We start from the raw sequence: 22,997 nt of genomic DNA on the forward strand, positions 1-22,997 counted from the left end.
GGCCCTCAGCCAATCACGCTCGACATCAATCATTCAATTCAGCCAATGAGGAGCGCCCTGAGGGCGGGCGCGTGTGAGTCACGGTTGCCTGGCAGTTAAATCAACAGACAAATAGGCGGAGGCAGTTGGAACCCGTATTTGAGTGGCAGGGCCTTGACCAATCACAACTCGGCATTCTTAGAGCCTCGTTATGAGCATCCAATGACCGCTGCGGATGGGCCGAGTGGGCGGGGAGAAGAAGGCTGCGCGTGCATTCCGCGACTATATAAGGGGCGGCGGCTGCCTAAGCCGTCAGTTGGGGGCGAGTGGAGCTTGCTGCGTGTTCGCTGATCCGGAGCCGTCATGAGGGAGATCGTGCACCTGCAGGCCGGGCAGTGCGGCAACCAGATCGGGGCCAAGGTGCGGGCGGCGGGGCGGGGGCCGGGGGCCGGGGCGCGGCCTGCGGGGGCCGAGCACCCCATGGCCCTGACGCACTTTTCTCCGGCAGTTCTGGGAGGTGATCAGCGATGAGCACGGCATCGACCCGACCGGGACGTACCACGGGGACAGCGACCTGCAGCTGGAGCGCATCAACGTGTACTACAATGAGGCCACAGGTAGGGCCCCGCTCGCCCCGCCCGCCCCGCCCGCCCCGCGCCGCGCTGCGCTCACGGCCTATCCATGTCTTGCAGGCGGCAAGTACGTCCCCCGCGCCGTGCTGGTGGACTTGGAGCCCGGCACCATGGACTCGGTGCGCTCCGGGCCCTTCGGCCAAATATTTCGCCCGGATAACTTCGTGTTCGGTGAGTGAGCGAGGCCGCAGGGCAGGGCCGCACTGCGGGCTGACCCGCCCCGAAGCCCCGCGGCCCCGGGAGGGGTTAATCCCGGTGCTGGGGGGGGGAGAAGGGAAGGTGGGGGGGTAACGTCGTTGCGTTGCCGGGATCCGCTCGGGGGCGGCGGGTCTGTGCCGTCGTTGTGTGGGTGCTGCTGTGCCGCCGGTGCTCCAGCTTTTGTGGGGTCCTGATGCTGTTAAGCTTCGCTTGCGAGCAGGAAGCAGTGACCGTAATCTAATACGAAAATGGCTCTCTTCCAGGTCAGAGCGGAGCAGGAAACAACTGGGCCAAGGGGCATTACACTGAAGGTGCTGAATTGGTTGATTCCGTATTAGATGTGGTACGAAAGGAGGCGGAAAGCTGTGATTGTCTGCAGGGCTTTCAGCTCACTCACTCCCTGGGTGGTGGCACTGGCTCTGGCATGGGTACTCTGCTCATCAGCAAAATTCGTGAGGAGTACCCAGACCGAATTATGAATACCTTCAGCGTTGTGCCCTCCCCCAAAGTATCAGACACTGTAGTAGAGCCCTACAATGCCACGCTCTCGGTGCACCAGCTTGTGGAGAACACGGATGAAACCTACTGTATTGATAACGAAGCTCTCTATGACATATGCTTCAGAACACTGAAGTTAACTACACCCACATACGGTGATCTGAACCATTTAGTGTCAGCCACCATGAGCGGTGTCACCACCTGCCTGCGTTTCCCGGGCCAGCTTAACGCTGACCTGCGAAAGCTGGCAGTGAACATGGTCCCCTTCCCCCGGCTGCACTTTTTCATGCCTGGCTTTGCCCCGCTCACGAGCCGTGGGAGCCAGCAGTACCGTGCTCTGACTGTGCCCGAGCTCACACAGCAGATGTTTGATGCCAAGAACATGATGGCTGCGTGTGACCCGCGCCACGGCCGCTACCTGACCGTGGCTGCCGTTTTCAGGGGCCGTATGTCCATGAAAGAGGTAGATGAGCAAATGCTGAACGTTCAGAACAAAAATAGCAGTTACTTTGTCGAATGGATTCCAAATAACGTTAAGACAGCGGTCTGTGACATTCCACCTCGTGGCCTGAAAATGTCTGCCACGTTCATTGGGAACAGCACAGCCATCCAGGAGCTGTTCAAACGCATCTCAGAGCAGTTCACGGCCATGTTCCGCAGGAAGGCTTTCCTGCACTGGTACACGGGTGAGGGCATGGATGAGATGGAGTTCACAGAGGCTGAGAGCAACATGAACGACCTGGTGTCTGAGTACCAGCAGTACCAGGATGCTACTGCTGAGGAGGAGGGGGAGTTTGAGGAAGAGGCTGAGGAGGAGGCAGAGTAGGAGCTATGCAGATGAACACCTGTAAATTTTGTTGTAAAGCTGTATGAACACCATTCAAATCTCCCTCTGTGCTGTGTTCCACTTTCTGTTTTCAAGTCACTTCAAATGCTGTACAGGCAACATTAAAGCATTTTTCACTGTGCACGGGCTCGTCTCCTTTGTTCCTCCTGGCAAACCTTGCAGGCACTGCTCCCAGAAGTGAGCGTGTAGGTGTGGTGCAGGGCTGGGAAGGAGGCACGGCAGCTCCTGCCAGCAGGCCCTGGTGGCTTGTGCTGCAGGGTGCAGCAGCGTGATGCCTTGAGTTAATTCTGCCACCGCTTCACAATTGAATGTCCCGATGGAGGGGAATACCCTTAGCACAGAGGAGCTCAGCTCTAAGCTGCATCTAAATTTAGGTGCCTGTGTGTGGACTCCTATTCCAGGCCAGGCTTCCGCCTGCGCAGGAGCTGAGTGGCTGTGCGTGCTGCTGCAGCTGGGTGGCTCCGGACGCAGAGCAGAGCTACTGCAGAGGAATTGCACCAAAGTGCTCCGGGGCTGTGGCCAAAGAGCATTGGGGATTTCCTTTCCCCTGTCCCGGGGTAGCTGGTGGGGGCAGGCAGAGTGCTTTCTCCACGGAGAAACGGCTGTGGTGACCGGGTTGGGGGCTTCAGGCTTTCTGTCTTCAAGTTTCTCCTAGAGCGATGGTGGCAGTGAAACGCGTCCGTGTGGAGGAGCAGGAGGCCAGCTGCCCAGCTCCCCAGCAGCCCACTGCTGCAGGTGAAGAGAGGGGCAGATATTTGAAGCGTGAGGTAACGCTCCAAGCAGCTGATTTGTGCCCTCTGCATTATGCTGTCTCATACAGGTTTTCCCCAGCGATCCCCCTGGCTCAGCCCCCCCCCCCGAGCTGTGCTGGGGTGAACCACAGCAGCGAGCAGAACCACGGACCCCGTAGGGTTGGAAGGGACCTTTAGAGGTCGTCCCCTGAATGCATTGCCTTCCCCCCCAGCGCACGGCTTCCAGCAGCACTGCGTCGGCACAGCCGTTACTCAGCGGCACTGACTTTCATTTTCACTCAGCTGCTGAACCCACGTGTGCTGGGAGCAGCCCAGCACTGCTGCCAGGCCAGCTCGTCTGGGGGGACCTCTTGCCAAAGCCGTGAGTCGGATTTCTCTCCCGAAACTGGAAAAAGAGTAACACCGTTTTGACTCCTTACCAACTAACAGCACTTCTCCCATCTCCCGTCCCCACGCTGCAGCTTCCGACCCCTACAGTTCCCTAACCCCCATCCCACGCTGAGGTTCTGCCCCGCAGAGCTCACTGCAGCTCTGCCTTTGGCGTCGGCCCAAACCCTGAGTGCATTCCTCTCGCAGCCGTGATGCTCTGAGCCCCATCGCTGCAGCTCTGTGCTGTGACTGCACGGCTCCGTCGGGCTCTGCCTTTCCGCGGTGGTGATTAAGCCCTAATTCCCAGCCTGGGAGGAAGAGGAAGGCTTAGGGTGCGTGAGCTGAAGGGAGAGTGTAAATCAGCCTGCGTCACCTGCTGCGAGGTCACAGCGAGCAGGGGCTGCAGCCAAACACAAACCCCCAGAGCTCCCACGGGTGCTGCCCTGGGGGGTGGGGGGGGGGGGGAAGGGCCCACGCACCCCCCCAGAGCTGCAGCCCTCCCCCTGCCCCTCACAGAGCCGCACTGAAGCGGGAGGATTTTGCTGCTCCGCCTGATGCAGCGAGAAATGATCCGCGGTGCATCTCTGCGCGTAACCTAGGGCAACGGAGATGGAGGGCGGCAGATCAGAGGCTGGAAGGCAGGAGCCATCTTAGACAGAAATTTGGTGTGGTTTCTTCTCGTCCCTTCAGCGCCTCGTGTGCTGCAAATAACCTCTGCAACCCTGAGTGCTGCTGCAATGGGGAGCAGCATCCATCCCAAATCCGGCAGCTTCCTAAGAAGTGAGGGGCAGAGCTGGGTGCAAGCTGCAGGAGCGGGCTGTAACCGAGGTGGGAGGGAGCTTGTTTCTCACGTAGGAGGAGGACATGGCACGACATGGGGGAGTGCTACAGCGAGAGATGGAACGGGAGCTTCACAGTGTGGATATTTCAGTCCTCAGTGTGTATCCACAGTGTGGATAGCTCAGTCCTCGTGATCAACTGCTTTGGAGTCGGCACAGCCGGAGCTGCAGTGGCTGACTGAGGTACAGGGCGGGTTTCTGGAAGGTTCCAGTCTCTCGGGAACCGAGTGAGAGCAGGCAGTCCCAACGGCTGTTCTCGCGAGAGGTTAACGAAGCGTTAACGAGGCACAGATGTTATCGAGGTAGGCGTTAACGAGGCGTAGGCGTTGCCAGGGTTTCAGCGCCCTCGCCCACCCCCCTCAGCTGATTAGGGCTGAAGGGGTATATCCCTGAAGGGCTCAGGGAGGGCCGCGAAGTATCACATTACAATTCATATCTATATATATATTATTATAAACCATTATTTATTTATTTACTCTCAATTTTTTTCGTTTCTTTGTTTTTATTTTTTTCTGTCATGGTCTCTACAAGACAGAGGGCTTGCCTTAAGAAGGCTGTGGCGACCCAGACAGAAGGTCTGCCTAGAAGCGTGGCTACACAGGTCTCTGGTTGCAAGGAGTGTCAGAGCCTGCTACTACTAGATGAGGGTGCTAAGCAGTTCTCCTGTGCAAGGTGTGAGCAGGTGGAAGATCTGCTTAACATGGTGGTTGAATTGAAGGAGGAGGTTGAGAGACTGAGGGCCATCAGGGACTGTGAGCGGAAGATTGACTGGTGGAGTAACTCCCTAGAGTGCCAGAGAGAAAGGTACCAGGGAGATCCCCCACAATTTCTGGTGGACTCCCTGACCTGTCCCCGTAGGGCAGAAGGGGGATATCTGACACCAGCTGACCGGGACGTACCACGGGGACAGCGACCTGCAGCTGGAGCGCATCAACGTGTACTACAATGAGGCCACAGGTAGGGCCCCGCTCGCCCCGCCCGCCCCGCGCCGCGCTGCGCTCACGGCCTATCCATGTCTTGCAGGCGGCAAGTACGTCCCCCGCGCCGTGCTGGTGGACTTGGAGCCCGGCACCATGGACTCGGTGCGCTCCGGGCCCTTCGGCCAAATATTTCGCCCGGATAACTTCGTGTTCGGTGAGTGAGCGAGGCCGCAGGGCAGGGCCGCACTGCGGGCTGACCCGCCCCGAAGCCCCGCGGCCCCGGGAGGGGTTAATCCCGGTGCTGGGGGGGGGAGAATGGAAGGTGGGGGGGTAATGTCGTTGCGTTGCCGGGATCCGCTCGGGGGCGGCGGGTCTGTGCCGTCGTTGTGTGGGTGCTGCTGTGCCGCCGGTGCTCCGGCTTTTGTGGGGTCCTGATGCTGTTAAGCTTCGCTTGCGAGCAGGAAGCAGTGACCGTAATCTAATACGAAAATGGCTCTCTTCCAGGTCAGAGCGGAGCAGGAAACAACTGGGCCAAGGGGCATTACACTGAAGGTGCTGAATTGGTTGATTCCGTATTAGATGTGGTACGAAAGGAGGCGGAAAGCTGTGATTGTCTGCAGGGCTTTCAGCTCACTCACTCCCTGGGTGGTGGCACTGGCTCTGGCATGGGTACTCTGCTCATCAGCAAAATTCGTGAGGAGTACCCAGACCGAATTATGAATACCTTCAGCGTTGTGCCCTCCCCCAAAGTATCAGACACTGTAGTAGAGCCCTACAATGCCACGCTCTCGGTGCACCAGCTTGTGGAGAACACGGATGAAACCTACTGTATTGATAACGAAGCTCTCTATGACATATGCTTCAGAACACTGAAGTTAACTACGCCCACATACGGTGATCTGAACCATTTAGTGTCAGCCACCATGAGCGGTGTCACCACCTGCCTGCGTTTCCCGGGCCAGCTTAACGCTGACCTGCGAAAGCTGGCAGTGAACATGGTCCCCTTCCCCCGGCTGCACTTTTTCATGCCTGGCTTTGCCCCGCTCACGAGCCGTGGGAGCCAGCAGTACCGTGCTCTGACTGTGCCCGAGCTCACGCAGCAGATGTTTGATGCCAAGAACATGATGGCTGCGTGTGACCCGCGCCACGGCCGCTACCTGACCGTGGCTGCCGTTTTCAGGGGCCGTATGTCCATGAAAGAGGTAGATGAGCAAATGCTGAATGTTCAGAACAAAAATAGCAGTTACTTTGTCGAATGGATTCCAAATAACGTTAAGACAGCAGTCTGTGACATTCCACCTCGTGGCCTGAAAATGTCTGCCACGTTCATTGGGAACAGCACAGCCATCCAGGAGCTGTTCAAACGCATCTCAGAGCAGTTCACGGCCATGTTCCGCAGGAAGGCTTTCCTGCACTGGTACACGGGTGAGGGCATGGATGAGATGGAGTTCACAGAGGCTGAGAGCAACATGAACGACCTGGTGTCTGAGTACCAGCAGTACCAGGATGCTACTGCTGAGGAGGAGGGGGAGTTTGAGGAAGAGGCTGAGGAGGAGGCAGAGTAGGAGCTATGCAGATGAACACCTGTAAATTTTGTTTAAAGCTGTATGAACGCCATTCAAGTCTCCCTCTGTGCTGTGTTCCTCTTTCTGTCTTCAAGTCACTCCAAATGCTGTACAGGCAACATTAAAGCATTTTTCACAGTGCACGGGCTCGTCTCCTTTGTTCCTCCTGGCAAACCTTGCAGGCACTGCTCCCAGAAGTGAGCGTGTAGGTGTGGTGCAGGGCTGGGAAGGAGGCACGGCAGCTCCTGCCAGCAGGCCCTGGTGGCTTGTGCTGCAGGGTGCAGCAGCGTGATGCCTTGAGTTAATTCTGCCACCGCTTCACAATTGAATGTCCCGATGGAGGGGAATACCCTTAGCACAGAGGAGCTCAGCTCTAAGCTGCATCTAAATTTAGGTGCCTGTGTGTGGACTCCTATTCCAGGCCAGGCTTCCGCCTGCGCAGGAGCTGAGTGGCTGTGCGTGCTGCTGCAGCTGGGTGGCTCCGGACGCAGAGCAGAGCTACTGCAGAGGAATTGCACCAAAGTGCTCCGGGGCTGTGGCCAAAGAGCATTGGGGATTTCCTTTCCCCTGTCCCGGGGTAGCTGGTGGGGGCAGGCAGAGTGCTTTCTCCACGGAGAAACGGCTGTGGTGACCGGGTTGGGGGCTTCAGGCTTTCTGTCTTCAAGTTTCTCCTAGAGCGATGGTGGCAGTGAAACGCGTCCGTGTGGAGGAGCAGGAGGCCAGCTGCCCAGCTCCCCAGCAGCCCACTGCTGCAGGTGAAGAGAGGGGCAGATATTTGAAGCGTGAGGTAACGCTCCAAGCAGCTGATTTGTGCCCTCTGCATTATGCTGTCTCATACAGGTTTTCCCCAGCGATCCCCCTGGCTCAGCCCCCCCCCCCGAGCTGTGCTGGGGTGAACCACAGCAGCGAGCAGAACCACGGACCCCGTAGGGTTGGAAGGGACCTTTAGAGGTCGTCCCCTGAATGCATTGCCTTCCCCCCCAGCGCACGGCTTCCAGCAGCACTGCGTCGGCACAGCCGTTACTCAGCGGCACTGACTTTCATTTTCACTCAGCTGCTGAACCCACGTGTGCTGGGAGCAGCCCAGCACTGCTGCCAGGCCAGCTCGTCTGGGGGGACCTCTTGCCAAAGCCGTGAGTCGGATTTCTCTCCCGAAACTGGAAAAAGAGTAACACCGTTTTGACTCCTTACCAACTAACAGCACTTCTCCCATCTCCCGTCCCCACGCTGCAGCTTCCGACCCCTACAGTTCCCTAACCCCCATCCCACGCTGAGGTTCTGCCCCGCAGAGCTCACTGCAGCTCTGCCTTTGGCGTCGGCCCAAACCCTGAGTGCATTCCTCTCGCAGCCGTGATGCTCTGAGCCCCATCGCTGCAGCTCTGTGCTGTGACTGCACGGCTCCGTCGGGCTCTGCCTTTCCGCGGTGGTGATTAAGCCCTAATTCCCAGCCTGGGAGGAAGAGGAAGGCTTAGGGTGCGTGAGCTGAAGGGAGAGTGTAAATCAGCCTGCGTCACCTGCTGCGAGGTCACAGCGAGCAGGGGCTGCAGCCAAACACAAACCCCCAGAGCTCCCACGGGTGCTGCCCTGGGGGGTGGGGGGGGGGGGGAAGGGCCCACGCACCCCCCCAGAGCTGCAGCCCTCCCCCTGCCCCTCACAGAGCCGCACTGAAGCGGGAGGATTTTGCTGCTCCGCCTGATGCAGCGAGAAATGATCCGCGGTGCATCTCTGCGCGTAACCTAGGGCAACGGAGATGGAGGGCGGCAGATCAGAGGCTGGAAGGCAGGAGCCATCTTAGACAGAAATTTGGTGTGGTTTCTTCTCGTCCCTTCAGCGCCTCGTGTGCTGCAAATAACCTCTGCAACCCTGAGTGCTGCTGCAATGGGGAGCAGCATCCATCCCAAATCCGGCAGCTTCCTAAGAAGTGAGGGGCAGAGCTGGGTGCAAGCTGCAGGAGCGGGCTGTAACCGAGGTGGGAGGGAGCTTGTTTCTCACGTAGGAGGAGGACATGGCACGACATGGGGGAGTGCTACAGCGAGAGATGGAACGGGAGCTTCACAGTGTGGATATTTCAGTCCTCAGTGTGTATCCACAGTGTGGATAGCTCAGTCCTCGTGATCAACTGCTTTGGAGTCGGCACAGCCGGAGCTGCAGTGGCTGACTGAGGTACAGGGCGGGTTTCTGGAAGGTTCCAGTCTCTCGGGAACCGAGTGAGAGCAGGCAGTCCCAACGGCTGTTCTCGCGAGAGGTTAACGAAGCGTTAACGAGGCACAGATGTTATCGAGGTAGGCGTTAACGAGGCGTAGGCGTTGCCAGGGTTTCAGCGCCCTCGCCCACCCCCCTCAGCTGATTAGGGCTGAAGGGGTATATCCCTGAAGGGCTCAGGGAGGGCCGCGAAGTATCACATTACAATTCATATCTATATATATATTATTATAAACCATTATTTATTTATTTACTCTCAATTTTTTTCGTTTCTTTGTTTTTATTTTTTTCTGTCATGGTCTCTACAAGACAGAGGGCTTGCCTTAAGAAGGCTGTGGCGACCCAGACAGAAGGTCTGCCTAGAAGCGTGGCTACACAGGTCTCTGGTTGCAAGGAGTGTCAGAGCCTGCTACTACTAGATGAGGGTGCTAAGCAGTTCTCCTGTGCAAGGTGTGAGCAGGTGGAAGATCTGCTTAACATGGTGGTTGAATTGAAGGAGGAGGTTGAGAGACTGAGGGCCATCAGGGACTGTGAGCGGAAGATTGACTGGTGGAGTAACTCCCTAGAGTGCCAGAGAGAAAGGTACCAGGGAGATCCCCCACAATTTCTGGTGGACTCCCTGACCTGTCCCCGTAGGGCAGAAGGGGGATATCTGACACCAGCTGACCGGGACGTACCACGGGGACAGCGACCTGCAGCTGGAGCGCATCAACGTGTACTACAATGAGGCCACAGGTAGGGCCCCGCGCGGCCCCGCTCGCCCCGCCCGCCCCGCGCCGCGCTGCGCTCACGGCCTATCCATGTCTTGCAGGCGGCAAGTACGTCCCCCGCGCCGTGCTGGTGGACTTGGAGCCCGGCACCATGGACTCGGTGCGCTCCGGGCCCTTCGGCCAAATATTTCGCCCGGATAACTTCGTGTTCGGTGAGTGAGCGAGGCCGCAGGGCAGGGCCGCACTGCGGGCTGACCCGCCCCGAAGCCCCGCGGCCCCGGGAGGGGTTAATCCCGGTGCTGGGGGGGGGAGAATGGAAGGTGGGGGGGTAATGTCGTTGCGTTGCCGGGATCCGCTCGGGGGCGGCGGGTCTGTGCCGTCGTTGTGTGGGTGCTGCTGTGCCGCCGGTGCTCCGGCTTTTGTGGGGTCCTGATGCTGTTAAGCTTCGCTTGCGAGCAGGAAGCAGTGACCGTAATCTAATACGAAAATGGCTCTCTTCCAGGTCAGAGCGGAGCAGGAAACAACTGGGCCAAGGGGCATTACACTGAAGGTGCTGAATTGGTTGATTCCGTATTAGATGTGGTACGAAAGGAGGCGGAAAGCTGTGATTGTCTGCAGGGCTTTCAGCTCACTCACTCCCTGGGTGGTGGCACTGGCTCTGGCATGGGTACTCTGCTCATCAGCAAAATTCGTGAGGAGTACCCAGACCGAATTATGAATACCTTCAGCGTTGTGCCCTCCCCCAAAGTATCAGACACTGTAGTAGAGCCCTACAATGCCACGCTCTCGGTGCACCAGCTTGTGGAGAACACGGATGAAACCTACTGTATTGATAACGAAGCTCTCTATGACATATGCTTCAGAACACTGAAGTTAACTACGCCCACATACGGTGATCTGAACCATTTAGTGTCAGCCACCATGAGCGGTGTCACCACCTGCCTGCGTTTCCCGGGCCAGCTTAACGCTGACCTGCGAAAGCTGGCAGTGAACATGGTCCCCTTCCCCCGGCTGCACTTTTTCATGCCTGGCTTTGCCCCGCTCACGAGCCGTGGGAGCCAGCAGTACCGTGCTCTGACTGTGCCCGAGCTCACGCAGCAGATGTTTGATGCCAAGAACATGATGGCTGCGTGTGACCCGCGCCACGGCCGCTACCTGACCGTGGCTGCCGTTTTCAGGGGCCGTATGTCCATGAAAGAGGTAGATGAGCAAATGCTGAATGTTCAGAACAAAAATAGCAGTTACTTTGTCGAATGGATTCCAAATAACGTTAAGACAGCAGTCTGTGACATTCCACCTCGTGGCCTGAAAATGTCTGCCACGTTCATTGGGAACAGCACAGCCATCCAGGAGCTGTTCAAACGCATCTCAGAGCAGTTCACGGCCATGTTCCGCAGGAAGGCTTTCCTGCACTGGTACACGGGTGAGGGCATGGATGAGATGGAGTTCACAGAGGCTGAGAGCAACATGAACGACCTGGTGTCTGAGTACCAGCAGTACCAGGATGCTACTGCTGAGGAGGAGGGGGAGTTTGAGGAAGAGGCTGAGGAGGAGGCAGAGTAGGAGCTATGCAGATGAACACCTGTAAATTTTGTTTAAAGCTGTATGAACGCCATTCAAGTCTCCCTCTGTGCTGTGTTCCTCTTTCTGTCTTCAAGTCACTCCAAATGCTGTACAGGCAACATTAAAGCATTTTTCACAGTGCACGGGCTCGTCTCCTTTGTTCCTCCTGGCAAACCTTGCAGGCACTGCTCCCAGAAGTGAGCGTGTAGGTGTGGTGCAGGGCTGGGAAGGAGGCACGGCAGCTCCTGCCAGCAGGCCCTGGTGGCTTGTGCTGCAGGGTGCAGCAGCGTGATGCCTTGAGTTAATTCTGCCACCGCTTCACAATTGAATGTCCCGATGGAGGGGAATACCCTTAGCACAGAGGAGCTCAGCTCTAAGCTGCATCTAAATTTAGGTGCCTGTGTGTGGACTCCTATTCCAGGCCAGGCTTCCGCCTGCGCAGGAGCTGAGTGGCTGTGCGTGCTGCTGCAGCTGGGTGGCTCCGGACGCAGAGCAGAGCTGCTGCAGAGGAATTGCACCAAAGTGCTCCGGGGCTGTGGCCAAAGAGCATTGGGGATTTCCTTTCCCCTGTCCCGGGGTAGCTGGTGGGGGCAGGCAGAGTGCTTTCTCCACGGAGAAACGGCTGTGGTGACCGGGTTGGGGGCTTCAGGCTTTCTGTCTTCAAGTTTCTCCTAGAGCGATGGTGGCAGTGAAACGCGTCCGTGTGGAGGAGCAGGAGGCCAGCTGCCCAGCTCCCCAGCAGCCCACTGCTGCAGGTGAAGAGAGGGGCAGATATTTGAAGCGTGAGGTAACGCTCCAAGCAGCTGATTTGTGCCCTCTGCATTATGCTGTCTCATACAGGTTTTCCCCAGCGATCCCCCTGGCTCAGCCCCCCCCCCCCCGAGCTGTGCTGGGGTGAACCACAGCAGCGAGCAGAACCACGGACCCCGTAGGGTTGGAAGGGACCTTTAGAGGTCGTCCCCTGAATGCATTGCCTTCCCCCCCAGCGCACGGCTTCCAGCAGCACTGCGTCGGCACAGCCGTTACTCAGCGGCACTGACTTTCATTTTCACTCAGCTGCTGAACCCACGTGTGCTGGGAGCAGCCCAGCACTGCTGCCAGGCCAGCTCGTCTGGGGGGACCTCTTGCCAAAGCCGTGAGTCGGATTTCTCTCCCGAAACTGGAAAAAGAGTAACACCGTTTTGACTCCTTACCAACTAACAGCACTTCTCCCATCTCCCGTCCCCACGCTGCAGCTTCCGACCCCTACAGTTCCCTAACCCCCATCCCACGCTGAGGTTCTGCCCCGCAGAGCTCACTGCAGCTCTGCCTTTGGCGTCGGCCCAAACCCTGAGTGCGTTCCTCTCGCAGCCGTGATGCTCTGAGCCCCATCGCTGCAGCTCTGTGCTGTGACTGCACGGCTCCGTCGGGCTCTGCCTTTCCGCGGTGGTGATTAAGCCCTAATTCCCAGCCTGGGAGGAAGAGGAAGGCTTAGGGTGCGTGAGCTGAAGGGAGAGTGTAAATCAGCCTGCGTCACCTGCTGCGAGGTCACAGCGAGCAGGGGCTGCAGCCAAACACAAACCCCCAGAGCTCCCACGGGTGCTGCCCTGGGGGGTGGGGGGGGGGGGGAAGGGCCCACGCACCCCCCCAGAGCTGCAGCCCTCCCCCTGCCCCTCACAGAGCCGCACTGAAGCGGGAGGATTTTGCTGCTCCGCCTGATGCAGCGAGAAATGATCCGCGGTGCATCTCTGCGCGTAACCTAGGGCAACGGAGATGGAGGGCGGCAGATCAGAGGCTGGAAGGCAGGAGCCATCTTAGACAGAAATTTGGTGTGGTTTCTTCTCGTCCCTTCAGCGCCTCGTGTGCTGCAAATAACCTCTGCAACCCTGAGTGCTGCTGCAATGGGGAGCAGCATCCATCCCAAATCCGGCAGCTTCCTAAGAAGTGAGGGGCAGAGCTGGGTGCAAGCTGCAGGAGCGGGCTGTAACCGAGGTGGGAGGGAGCTTGTTTCTCACGTAGGAGGAGGACATGGCACGACATGGGGGAGTGCTACAGCGAGAGATGGAACGGGAGCTTCACAGTGTGGATATTTCAGTCCTCAGTGTGTATCCACAGTGTGGATAGCTCAGTCCTCGTTATCAACTGCTTTGGAGTCGGCACAGCCGGAGCTGCAATGGCTGACTGAGGTACAGGGTGGGTTTCTGGAAGGTTCCAGTCTCTCGGGAACCGAGTGAGAGCAGGCAGTCCCAACGGCTGTTCTCGCGAGAGGTTAACGAAGCGTTAACGAGGCACAGATGTTATCGAGGTAGGCGTTAACGAGGCGTAGGCGTTGCCAGGGTTTCAGCGCCCTCGCCCACACTCCTCAGCTGATTAGGGCTGAAGGGGTATATCCCTGAAGGGCTCAGGGAGGGCCGCGAAGTATCACATTACAATTCATATCTATATATATATTATTATAAACCATTATTTATTTATTTACTCTCAATTTTTTTCGTTTCTTTGTTTTTATTTTTTTCTGTCATGGTCTCTACAAGACAGAGGGCTTGCCTTAAGAAGGCTGTGGCGACCCAGACAGAAGGTCTGCCTAGAAGCGTGGCTACACAGGTCTCTGGTTGCAAGGAGTGCCAGAGCCTGCTACTACTAGATGAGGGTGCTAAGCAGTTCTCCTGTGCAAGGTGTGAGCAGGTGGAAGATCTGCTTAACATGGTGGTTGAATTGAAGGAGGAGGTTGAGAGACTGAGGGCCATCAGGGACTGTGAGCGGGAGATTGACTGGTGGAGTAACTCCCTAAAGTGCCAGAGAGAAAGGTACCAGGGAGATCCCCCACAATTTCTGGTGGACTCCCTGACCTGTCCCCGTAGGGCAGAAGGGGGATATCTGACACCAGCTGACCGGGACGTACCACGGGGACAGCGACCTGCAGCTGGAGCGCATCAACGTGTACTACAATGAGGCCACAGGTAGGGCCCCGCGCGGCCCCGCTCGCCCCGCGCCGCGCTGCGCTCACGGCCTATCCATGTCTTGCAGGCGGCAAGTACGTCCCCCGCGCCGTGCTGGTGGACTTGGAGCCCGGCACCATGGACTCGGTGCGCTCCGGGCCCTTCGGCCAAATATTTCGCCCGGATAACTTCGTGTTCGGTGAGTGAGCGAGGCCGCAGGGCAGGGCCGCACTGCGGGCTGACCCGCCCCGAAGCCCCGCGGCCCCGGGAGGGGTTAATCCCGGTGCTGGGGGGGGGAGAAGGGAAGGTGGGGGGGTAACGTCGTTGCGTTGCCGGGATCCGCTCGGGGGCGGCGGGTCTGTGCCGTCGTTGTGTGGGTGCTGCTGTGCCGCCGGTGCTCCGGCTTTTGTGGGGTCCTGATGCTGTTAAGCTTCGCTTGCGAGCAGGAAGCAGTGACCGTAATCTAATACGAAAATGGCTCTCTTCCAGGTCAGAGCGGAGCAGGAAACAACTGGGCCAAGGGGCATTACACTGAAGGTGCTGAATTGGTTGATTCCGTATTAGATGTGGTACGAAAGGAGGCGGAAAGCTGTGATTGTCTGCAGGGCTTTCAGCTCACTCACTCCCTGGGTGGTGGCACTGGCTCTGGCATGGGTACTCTGCTCATCAGCAAAATTCGTGAGGAGTACCCAGACCGAATTATGAATACCTTCAGCGTTGTGCCCTCCCCCAAAGTATCAGACACTGTAGTAGAGCCCTACAATGCCACGCTCTCGGTGCACCAGCTTGTGGAGAACACGGATGAAACGTACTGTATTGATAACGAAGCTCTCTATGACATATGCTTCAGAACACTGAAGTTAACTACACCCACATACGGTGATCTGAACCATTTAGTGTCAGCCACCATGAGCGGTGTCACCACCTGCCTGCGTTTCCCGGGCCAGCTTAACGCTGACCTGCGAAAGCTGGCAGTGAACATGGTCCCCTTCCCCCGGCTGCACTTTTTCATGCCTGGCTTTGCCCCGCTCACGAGCCGTGGGAGCCAGCAGTACCGTGCTCTGACTGTGCCCGAGCTCACACAGCAGATGTTTGATGCCAAGAACATGATGGCTGCGTGTGACCCGCGCCACGGCCGCTACCTGACCGTGGCTGCCGTTTTCAGGGGCCGTATGTCCATGAAAGAGGTAGATGAGCAAATGCTGAACGTTCAGAACAAAAATAGCAGTTACTTTGTCGAATGGATTCCAAATAACGTTAAGACAGCGGTCTGTGACATTCCACCTCGTGGCCTGAAAATGTCTGCCACGTTCATTGGGAACAGCACAGCCATCCAGGAGCTGTTCAAACGCATCTCAGAGCAGTTCACGGCCATGTTCCGCAGGAAGGCTTTCCTGCACTGGTACACGGGTGAGGGCATGGATGAGATGGAGTTCACAGAGGCTGAGAGCAACATGAACGACCTGGTGTCTGAGTACCAGCAGTACCAGGATGCTACTGCTGAGGAGGAGGGGGAGTTTGAGGAAGAGGCTGAGGAGGAGGCAGAGTAGGAGCTATGCAGATGAACACCTGTAAATTTTGTTTAAAGCTATATGAACGCCATTCAAATCTCCCTCTGTGCTGTGTTCCTCTTTGTGTCTTCAAGTCACTTCAAATGCTGTACAGGCAACATTAAAGCATTTTTCACTGTGCACGGGCTCGTCTCCTTTGTTCCTCCTGGCAAACCTTGCAGGCACTGCTCCCAGAAGTGAGCGTGTAGGTGTGGTGCAGGGCTGGGAAGGAGGCACGGCAGCTCCTGCCAGCAGGCCCTGGTGGCTTGTGCTGCAGGGTGCAGCAGCGTGACCGCTTCACAATTGAATGTCCCGATGGAGGGGAATACCCTTAGCACAGAGGAGCTCAGCTCTAAGCTGCATCTAAATTTAGGTGCCTGTGTGTGGACTCCTATTCCAGGCCAGGCTTCCGCCTGCGCAGGAGCTGAGTGGCTGTGCGTGCTGCTGCAGCTGGGTGGCTCCGGACGCAGAGCAGAGCTGCTGCAGAGGAATTGCACCAAAGCGCTCCGGGGCTGTGGCCAAAGAGCATTGGGGATTTCCTTTCCCCTGTCCCGGGGTAGCTGGTGGGGGCAGGCAGAGTGCTTTCTCCACGGAGAAACGGCTGTGGTGACCGGGTTGGGGGCTTCAGGCTTTCTGTCTTCAAGTTTCTCCTAGAGCGATGGTGGCAGTGAAACGCGTCCGTGTGGAGGAGCAGGAGGCCAGCTGCCCAGCTCCCCAGCAGCCCACTGCTGCAGGTGAAGAGAGGGGCAGATATTTGAAGCGTGAGGTAACGCTCCAAGCAGCTGATTTGTGCCCTCTGCATTATGCTGTCTCATACAGGTTTTCCCCAGCGATCCCCCTGGCTCAGCCCCCCCCCCCCCGAGCTGTGCTGGGGTGAACCACAGCAGCGAGCAGAACCACGGACCCCGTAGGGTTGGAAGGGACCTTTAGAGGTCGTCCCCTGAATGCATTGCCTTCCCCCCCAGCGCACGGCTTCCAGCAGCACTGCGTCGGCACAGCCGTTACTCAGCGGCACTGACTTTCATTTTCACTCAGCTGCTGAACCCACGTGTGCTGGGAGCAGCCCAGCACTGCTGCCAGGCCAGCTCGTCTGGGGGGACCTCTTGCCAAAGCCGTGAGTCGGATTTCTCTCCCGAAACTGGAAAAAGAGTAACACCGTTTTGACTCCTTACCAACTAACAGCACTTCTCCCATCTCCCGTCCCCACGCTGCAGCTTCCGACCCCTACAGTTCCCTAACCCCCATCCCACGCTGAGGTTCTGCCCCGCAGAGCTCACTGCAGCTCTGCCTTTGGCGTCGGCCCAAACCCTGAGTGCATTCCTCTCGCAGCCGTGATGCTCTGAGCCCCATCGCTGCAGCTCTGTGCTGTGACTGCACGGCTCCGTCGGGCTCTGCCTTTCCGCGGTGGTGATTAAGCCCTAATTCTCAGCCTGGGAGGAAGAGGAAGGCTTAGGGTGCGTGAGCTGAAGGGAGAGTGTAAATCAGCCTGCGTCACCTGCTGCGAGGTCACAGCGAGCAGGGGCTGCAGCCAAACACAAACCCCCAGAGCTCCCACGGGTGCTGCCCTGGGGGGTGGGGAGGGGGGAAGGGCCCACGCACCCCCCCAGAGCTGCAGCCCTCCCCCTGCCCCTCACAGAGCCGCACTGAAGCGGGAGGATTTTGCTGCTCCGCCTGATGCAGCGAGAAATGATCCGCGGTGCATCTCTGCGCGTAACCTAGGGCAACGGAGATGGAGGGCGGCAGATCAGAGGCTGGAAGGCAGGAGCCATCTTAGACAGAAATTTGGTGTGGTTTCTTCTCGTCCCTTCAGCGCCTCGTGTGCTGCAAATAACCTCTGCAACCCTGAGTGCTGCTGCAATGGGGAGCAGCATCCATCCCAAATCCGGCAGCTTCCTAAGAAGTGAGGGGCAGAGCTGGGTGCAAGCTGCAGGAGCGGGCTGTAACCGAGGTGGGAGGGAGCTTGTTTCTCACGTAGGGGGAGGACGTGGCACGACATGGGGGAGTGCTACAGCGAGAGATGGAACGGGAGCTTCACAGTGTGGATATTTCTCCTCTTCTGGGGAAGGGTGTAGAAATAAGGTCCTTGTCTTTTGGAGACGAGATGCTAGGAAAGCAAAGGTCCCCACCACGCAGGTGCAAAGGACTGCCAGGCTGTTTTTAACAGCCTCCCGTGAACCTTAATCCTTTTATGAACTCATCTATCCTTTCTGTGCTTCCCAAGGAAACAAATCACAGAATTGCTCATCGTTTTCTCCGTCGCTTTACCCCACGGTGCTTTTTCCTCCTCGTACTGCTAACCCCAGTTCTGCAGATGGGGGGAAGGCAGCAGTGCTGAAACAAACCTGCAGTGCACACCCTACCTGCTGCCTGTCAAATTCAGCCATGGCTTCCTTCACACCCCGCCGGCAATTGGTGCCCAGGAGAAGCACGGGATGCGCCATTGTCCCCTATGGATGGAGATGAAAGAGCACACACTGCTGCGTGAGGCTGAGCCAGGCTGGGAGCAGAACGAGCTGCCATAAGTATAACATCTTGGCAGAGCACAGGAAGGGAAAACTTCATTCAAATCCACCCATTTAAATTGGATTTAAGAGGTGAGATTTATTCTTAACGCCCTTCTTTGCTTTTCCCCTCTACCTGGGATGACCTTCTGCTGGATCTCTCTGGGCACATCCAGCCTGGGGAGCTGGCTGTCCCCCTTCACAGCTGCTGGCACGGTCACACCTCTCACAGCCCCAGAATAAAAGCAGAAACATAAGAGGCAGCTGGTAAAACCTGCTCCCCTCCGCCTCCATCCCCGCCACAACCCGTCCATCCCAGCCACCATTGTCCTTCTGGGGCCCCAAAGAGCTGCTCCCTCAATTTCTAAGGCCAAGGGAGCAGGGCAGACCTGCAGGGATGGCTCTTCTTGGGCAGCTTCAGCTCCGTACTCAGATCTCAGCCCTGCAGGGATTAGTGCAGCCCTGGCCCTGCGTTAGCTCCAGCGGAAATGAGGGGACCAAAGCGCTGTCCCAGAGGGATGGAGGCAAATCCCAGTGCTTCTAAGGGGGACCACTGGGAAACCCATGTGAGCTGTGTGCCCATCACCACATCCTCCTGGCGATGAGCTGCACTGGCTCCACCTGAAAACATCCATACAACTTTAGTACTCATGGACATTGTAGGGAACGGCTCTGCCCTGGCGGGCGGTGGGACGGCCCCGAGCTGCCACAGCTCTGGGACACCGCTGTCAGCCACAGCGTGGGGTGGTCCTGAGCCCCCATCCCTCCCCAGGACCCATCCCCATCCTCTCACACCGCCTGCCCGAGGCCTCACCTGCCTGTTTCCAGCCCCACACCACCTGCCCTGCCTGCAGGCTGTGTGGATCGGGGGCAGCCGCCACTCCTGTGCCTCCGGTGCCCCCATGGGGCTCCAGGCCTCTCTCGGTGGGCACCCCCTCAGCTTAGAGCTGCCGTGGCTGTGCCAGGGGTCCATGTGCATCAGCTCCTCCTCTTCCAGCACCGGGGCAGTTTGCTTCGGCCCTAACTCCACTTCTGGGAAGCTGGTCGGAGCTCTGGTGTAGGGGACGTACCCTGCAGGGAAACAGCACCACGGGATGGGATGTGGCATGGCCAGCACTGCGCCCTCAGCCCCTCCTGCTCCTCAGGGTGGGAGTGCAGACCCATAGCACTCAGTGCCCAGCATGCACAGAGAACTGCTTTTTCTCATGGGAAAACTTACTGTGTCCGACTTGTTTATTCGTTTTTAACGAACCAAATCCTTGGCCGTGGGATTTGCCCCTTTCTCCTGCACAGGTATGGGGCTGTGGCCAGGATTTAGGTTTGTAATCTGCCCATAATTATATGAAAAATGACATACGCTATATGAAACTTTATAGGGTTTATTTACTCTTTGTACTACCAACTGCTGTCCAGGCTAACAGAACCCTTGAATACACTGATCTTCCAACCCAGCGTGCCAGTTTTAAAGCAAGATTATCTTAACATTCCCTCCATAAAAACTGGAAGTATTGCATTTCTCTGCTTTTCTTCTTCAGCTGGCAAACCAGTTATTGCATCAGCAGGAAAACAAGACACAGCATGGCTTGGAGGGGCCCTCAAAGATCATCTAGTTCCAACACTCTGCTGTGGGCAGCATTGCCAAAAATGAAATCCCTTTGTACTCAAGGAACCTCCAAGCAGCTCCTGACCAGGCTGTGCTACATCCATATCCACATCCCCTCAGCAGTGCCACACAGCCACGTCCCCAGCAACTGCACCCAAGGAAAAACTCAACATGGGACCCAAGGGGTAGAAACCAGCAATATCCTTCATTCCCATCAACAAGGCTTCACCGAAGATCCCAGCCTTTGTGTGCTGAGCTTGCTGAAGCTGCAGCACTGCTGGGGGCTCTCTGACTGCAGTTGTGCACGATATTGTGCCTGAAGAAATCGGGCAGTGTTGGGCAAAGCTTGTAATGGAGGCACACAGTGCTCCTTGTGGCTGTGATCCTGGCACGTCAGCAGCGAGCAGGAGGCTGAGCTCCCAGCTGCAGACAGTGGTGGGGTTGGGAGGGAAGAATTACAGAGAGTAATGACAGAGATCAACCAGGTCAACTGGTTCGTTGGGTCCCTTCAAACCACTCAGTCCAAGGAAATGCAAATGGGAACGTCCAGGAACAAAGCCTGGGAACAAAACTGCCTGGTGGAGAGCTGGCCCTGCAGAACATGGTTGGGAGGAGGAGAAAGGGCAGAAGTTTGTAGGAAGCCACAAACTCCCAGTGAGAAAAGAGCCCTTCAGTGCCACATCTCCAGAGGTCTTGAACACCTCCAAGGACGGTGACGCCAGCACTCCCTGGGCAGCTGTGCCAGTGCAGCACCACTCTTCTTCCGAGGAGAAATGTGTCCTTATACCCAACCTGAACCTCCCCCAGAACAACTTGAGGCACTTATCTCCATCCCACTGAAGACAGCCTGGGGTCCACACTTGCACCCCACCAGATGCCAACACGCACTCGTTGCCTGAGCTTTGTGCTCCCACGCAACAGGGAGCTGTACCAAAAACATCCCCCAGGAGCCCACTGCGGGTGGCACAGACCTCACTGGTGACCAAACCCACGCCACTCTGTGGGCTCTGCTCACCTGGGTGCGCAGGGAAGGAGGGCTGGGGGCTGTGCTGCATCCCACTGAAGTCCTCAATGAACCTCTGCCTGCGCAGCAGTGCCAGCACAGAGCGAGGGCTCCCCCGGACGCGTGGGTCCGCCAGCAGACGGTGCGTGGTTTTGCCATAGGTCTCTCCAAACTGGTAGTTGTACTGAGGGACGAAGCCCTCGTAGCTGGGGAGGGAACAGAGACACAGAACACGCGGGGCAGTTCTCCTGCAGGATCTTTACTGGAGCACGGTGATCTCCTCCCATTGGTTTTCAATAGTTCTTGCAACACCAGGGAGCTGCACAGGATGATAAATCCGAGCAGATGACGCAGCCTGAGTAATTACAGGCTGGGCAGAGGAACTGTGATCAGGAACAAAGTAATGGTGGGGCTGAGAAAGGACTCTGTTAATGAGCAATTAAAAGCAAGGCAAACCGAGGAGCTCAGGTCTGGGCCTACAGAGAACAGATCTGCCACGAAGTGAACCACAGCACGGCTGATAGGAACCACAGCACTCTGCAGGCTGAGCTTCTCTGCATGGCATTCTTGTAAAAAAAAAAAAAGCAGACAAATCCCTGGGTTCTGCAGATCATTGATCTCAAAACCCACCCATGAGCAGCTGCCTCCACCACAGAGCAGGGAGCAGCACTGATTCCTGCAGGGATGGGAGCACTTCCCCACGCACCACGCCCTTCCCCCAATTCCCAGCCTTGGGTTTGACTTCTCAATGCCTTCAAGCACCTCTGAGTCTTGCTCCTGCTGCCTCCGTGCCCCCTACACACTGCTGTCCTGGGAGGGCTCACGCTGCCCCCAGACCTCACTGACCCCAATGACCTCACACCCACAGAGCTCTGCTCCTGCTCAGCACTGGGAGCACAGAGCCCAGGTGCATCACCACCGGCCCCACACACCTCTGCCCCCTGTGAACCTACACACAGCCTCACTCCTGCCTGCACTGTCCTCCTTTTCAACCAGGAACTCACTGATGGGAGCATCCTCTCACCAACAGCTCTGCCCCATCCGGAGGCCCTCAGTGCACAGAGCCTTTCAGAACGCCCAGCTGTGTGCCAGGGAGACCCCCACCCCACAGCCACCAGTGCGGCTCCAGCAGCTCACCGGCAACGCATCACATCCACGCAAATATTCACTCAGAGGAGATCTTCAGCCATCCTCAACGCAGAAGTTATTTCAGTTTTGAACCCAAACCAGCTCTGGAAACTTTTCTCTCCTCGTTTTCAACGGAGGAAGACACAGTTTGGAGGTCCCCCTCAGTGCCATACAGCACACCCCTCAATGACAGCCTGCTGCCAGGCACTGCTTGCCCCCACCGGGAGCCACATCCCTTTGTTATGTGCCACATTTAAGAGTGCCTTTAAAAGCATAAAACCAATCAGAAATCAGAAGTGCTGTTTTATCCCAACCTGAGCTATTTGTGTTGGAGATGAACCAACTCTGGGGACGAACCCCACAACTCACCCGGGGATGTGGTGCGGGTTGGGGGGGAGAAGAGGCCGCTGTGCCCGGGGGCTGCCACGGCACAGCAGTGCTCAGAGGAGTGGGGGCACACAGCAGTCACCCGGGAAACCTCAGTGATGCTGCAGCACCGCAGCTCTTCGGGTGTGTGTGGCTTAACCAGACATGAGAACAGCACTCACAGGAGCACAGCACCGAGCAGCAGTGCCAGCTGTAGCACGGCTCATCTCTGAGCTCAGGGTGCACTGCTCTGCTCCTCACAGCCCGGGGCTGCAGGCACACACGAGCAGTCGGACCACAGTGGCCGCCCTGAGGAAAGAAACAGTAGAAATTTGCTGTTGTCAAGGTTACCATTAGGATTTATTGATACGAGAGAAACTCCGTATGTCAGTGTGTCAGCGGAGGAACATGATACAGAAGGACACAGCCCACCCAGGTGATGTCACAATGTTCCAGGACGTCAGATGGGATGGAAGCGCTCCAGAAATGAGAGCCGTGTGCGACCTGCACAGCACACACAGCCACACAGGTTTCCCTTTCACTGAACGGCCACAGCCCTCCTCATGGCAGAGCTGCTTTGGCATTCCCTCTGCAGCAGCATCCCTGCAGGGCTGGCAGCGCAGTGCTCATCGCTTCCAGGCAAGATGAGAATTACCTTCATCATCTTCATAGGAAATGTACACTGGAAAGGATGCTGCTTTGTAAAAAGTGCTGAACTTCCACTTTCTCCCAGCTCCTGAAACGGTCGGTTTGGTCCTTGAGGTCTGGCTGAACAGCTACAGAAGGAACAGCAGAGCATCCCCCAGGCACCCGGCAAACTCACAGCCTGAATCCTCCAACCCTCCAGAGGATGA

At 57.3% G+C, this 22,997-nt stretch overlaps 5 protein-coding genes across 6 annotated transcripts; 4 read left to right on the top strand and 1 right to left on the bottom strand.

Moving 5' to 3' along the window:
• The first annotated feature begins 300 nt into the window (after positions 1-300).
• Positions 301-2,160, top strand: LOC136049389 (tubulin beta-4B chain). 2 transcript variants are annotated; one of them, XM_065737650.1, is made up of 4 exons: positions 301-399; positions 488-596; positions 672-782; positions 1,073-2,160. In XM_065737650.1, the coding sequence occupies exons 1-4, from the start codon at positions 343-345 to the stop codon at positions 2,131-2,133; spliced, it is 1,338 nt and encodes a 445-aa protein (XP_065593722.1). In that variant the 5' UTR covers positions 301-342; the 3' UTR covers positions 2,134-2,160. The 2 variants fall into 2 exon arrangements, with proteins under 2 accessions (XP_065593722.1, XP_065593720.1); XM_065737648.1 differs by having other exon boundaries at positions 488-782.
• Positions 2,161-4,998: 2,838 nt separating this feature from the next.
• Positions 4,999-6,740, top strand: LOC136049384 (tubulin beta chain). The gene is made up of 3 exons (XM_065737643.1): positions 4,999-5,071; positions 5,138-5,248; positions 5,539-6,740. Exons 2-3 carry the CDS (start codon positions 5,188-5,190, stop codon positions 6,597-6,599), a joined length of 1,122 nt encoding a protein of 373 aa, XP_065593715.1. The 5' UTR covers positions 4,999-5,071; positions 5,138-5,187; the 3' UTR covers positions 6,600-6,740.
• Positions 6,741-9,463: 2,723 nt separating this feature from the next.
• Positions 9,464-11,215, top strand: LOC136049385 (tubulin beta chain). Its single transcript, XM_065737644.1, has 3 exons — positions 9,464-9,536; positions 9,613-9,723; positions 10,014-11,215. The coding sequence occupies exons 2-3, from the start codon at positions 9,663-9,665 to the stop codon at positions 11,072-11,074; spliced, it is 1,122 nt and encodes a 373-aa protein (XP_065593716.1). The 5' UTR covers positions 9,464-9,536; positions 9,613-9,662; the 3' UTR covers positions 11,075-11,215.
• A 2,725-nt stretch (positions 11,216-13,940) lies between these two features.
• On the top strand, positions 13,941-15,683 carry LOC136049386 (tubulin beta chain). The gene is made up of 3 exons (XM_065737645.1): positions 13,941-14,013; positions 14,081-14,191; positions 14,482-15,683. The coding sequence occupies exons 2-3, from the start codon at positions 14,131-14,133 to the stop codon at positions 15,540-15,542; spliced, it is 1,122 nt and encodes a 373-aa protein (XP_065593717.1). The 5' UTR covers positions 13,941-14,013; positions 14,081-14,130; the 3' UTR covers positions 15,543-15,683.
• An 886-nt stretch (positions 15,684-16,569) lies between these two features.
• CIMIP2A (ciliary microtubule inner protein 2A) lies at positions 16,570-22,807 on the bottom strand. Its single transcript, XM_065737183.1, has 9 exons — positions 22,799-22,807; positions 22,326-22,452; positions 22,147-22,216; positions 20,662-20,855; positions 18,883-19,114; positions 18,180-18,268; positions 18,060-18,073; positions 17,903-17,989; positions 16,570-16,680 (listed from the first exon to the last, which is right to left on the bottom strand). Exons 1-9 carry the CDS (start codon positions 22,805-22,807, stop codon positions 16,570-16,572), a joined length of 933 nt encoding a protein of 310 aa, XP_065593255.1.
• Positions 22,808-22,997: the final 190 nt, after the last annotated feature.

The sequence above is a fragment of the Cyrtonyx montezumae genome, unplaced genomic scaffold, assembly GCF_038088225.1.
Source record: "Cyrtonyx montezumae isolate F1298 unplaced genomic scaffold, pur_monq_1.0 scaffold_20, whole genome shotgun sequence".
NCBI lineage: Eukaryota > Metazoa > Chordata > Aves > Galliformes > Odontophoridae > Cyrtonyx > Cyrtonyx montezumae.

Bases quoted from the DNA above. Each gene is read 5' to 3' on its own strand.
- LOC136049389 (XM_065737648.1), top strand. From the start codon at position 343: ATGAGGGAGATCGTGCACCTGCAGGCCGGGCAGTGCGGCAACCAGATC. The intron at 400-487 runs GTGCGGGCGGCG...TTTCTCCGGCAG, and splicing joins GCAACCAGATCGGGGCCAAG to TTCTGGGAGGTGATCAGCGA. The intron at 783-1,072 runs GTGAGTGAGCGA...GCTCTCTTCCAG, and splicing joins CCCGGATAACTTCGTGTTCG to GTCAGAGCGGAGCAGGAAAC.
- LOC136049384 (XM_065737643.1), top strand. From the start codon at position 5,188: ATGGACTCGGTGCGCTCCGGGCCCTTCGGCCAAATATTTCGCCCGGAT. The intron at 5,249-5,538 runs GTGAGTGAGCGA...GCTCTCTTCCAG, and splicing joins CCCGGATAACTTCGTGTTCG to GTCAGAGCGGAGCAGGAAAC.
- LOC136049385 (XM_065737644.1), top strand. From the start codon at position 9,663: ATGGACTCGGTGCGCTCCGGGCCCTTCGGCCAAATATTTCGCCCGGAT. The intron at 9,724-10,013 runs GTGAGTGAGCGA...GCTCTCTTCCAG, and splicing joins CCCGGATAACTTCGTGTTCG to GTCAGAGCGGAGCAGGAAAC.
- LOC136049386 (XM_065737645.1), top strand. From the start codon at position 14,131: ATGGACTCGGTGCGCTCCGGGCCCTTCGGCCAAATATTTCGCCCGGAT. The intron at 14,192-14,481 runs GTGAGTGAGCGA...GCTCTCTTCCAG, and splicing joins CCCGGATAACTTCGTGTTCG to GTCAGAGCGGAGCAGGAAAC.
- CIMIP2A (XM_065737183.1), bottom strand. The intron at 18,269-18,882 runs GTGGTGTGGGGC...TGGGGCTGTGAG, and splicing joins ACAGCCTGCAGGCAGGGCAG to AGGTGTGACCGTGCCAGCAG. The intron at 16,681-17,902 runs GTAGGGTGTGCA...CTCTTTTTCCAG, and splicing joins CTGAATTTGACAGGCAGCAG to TTTCGGGAGAGAAATCCGAC.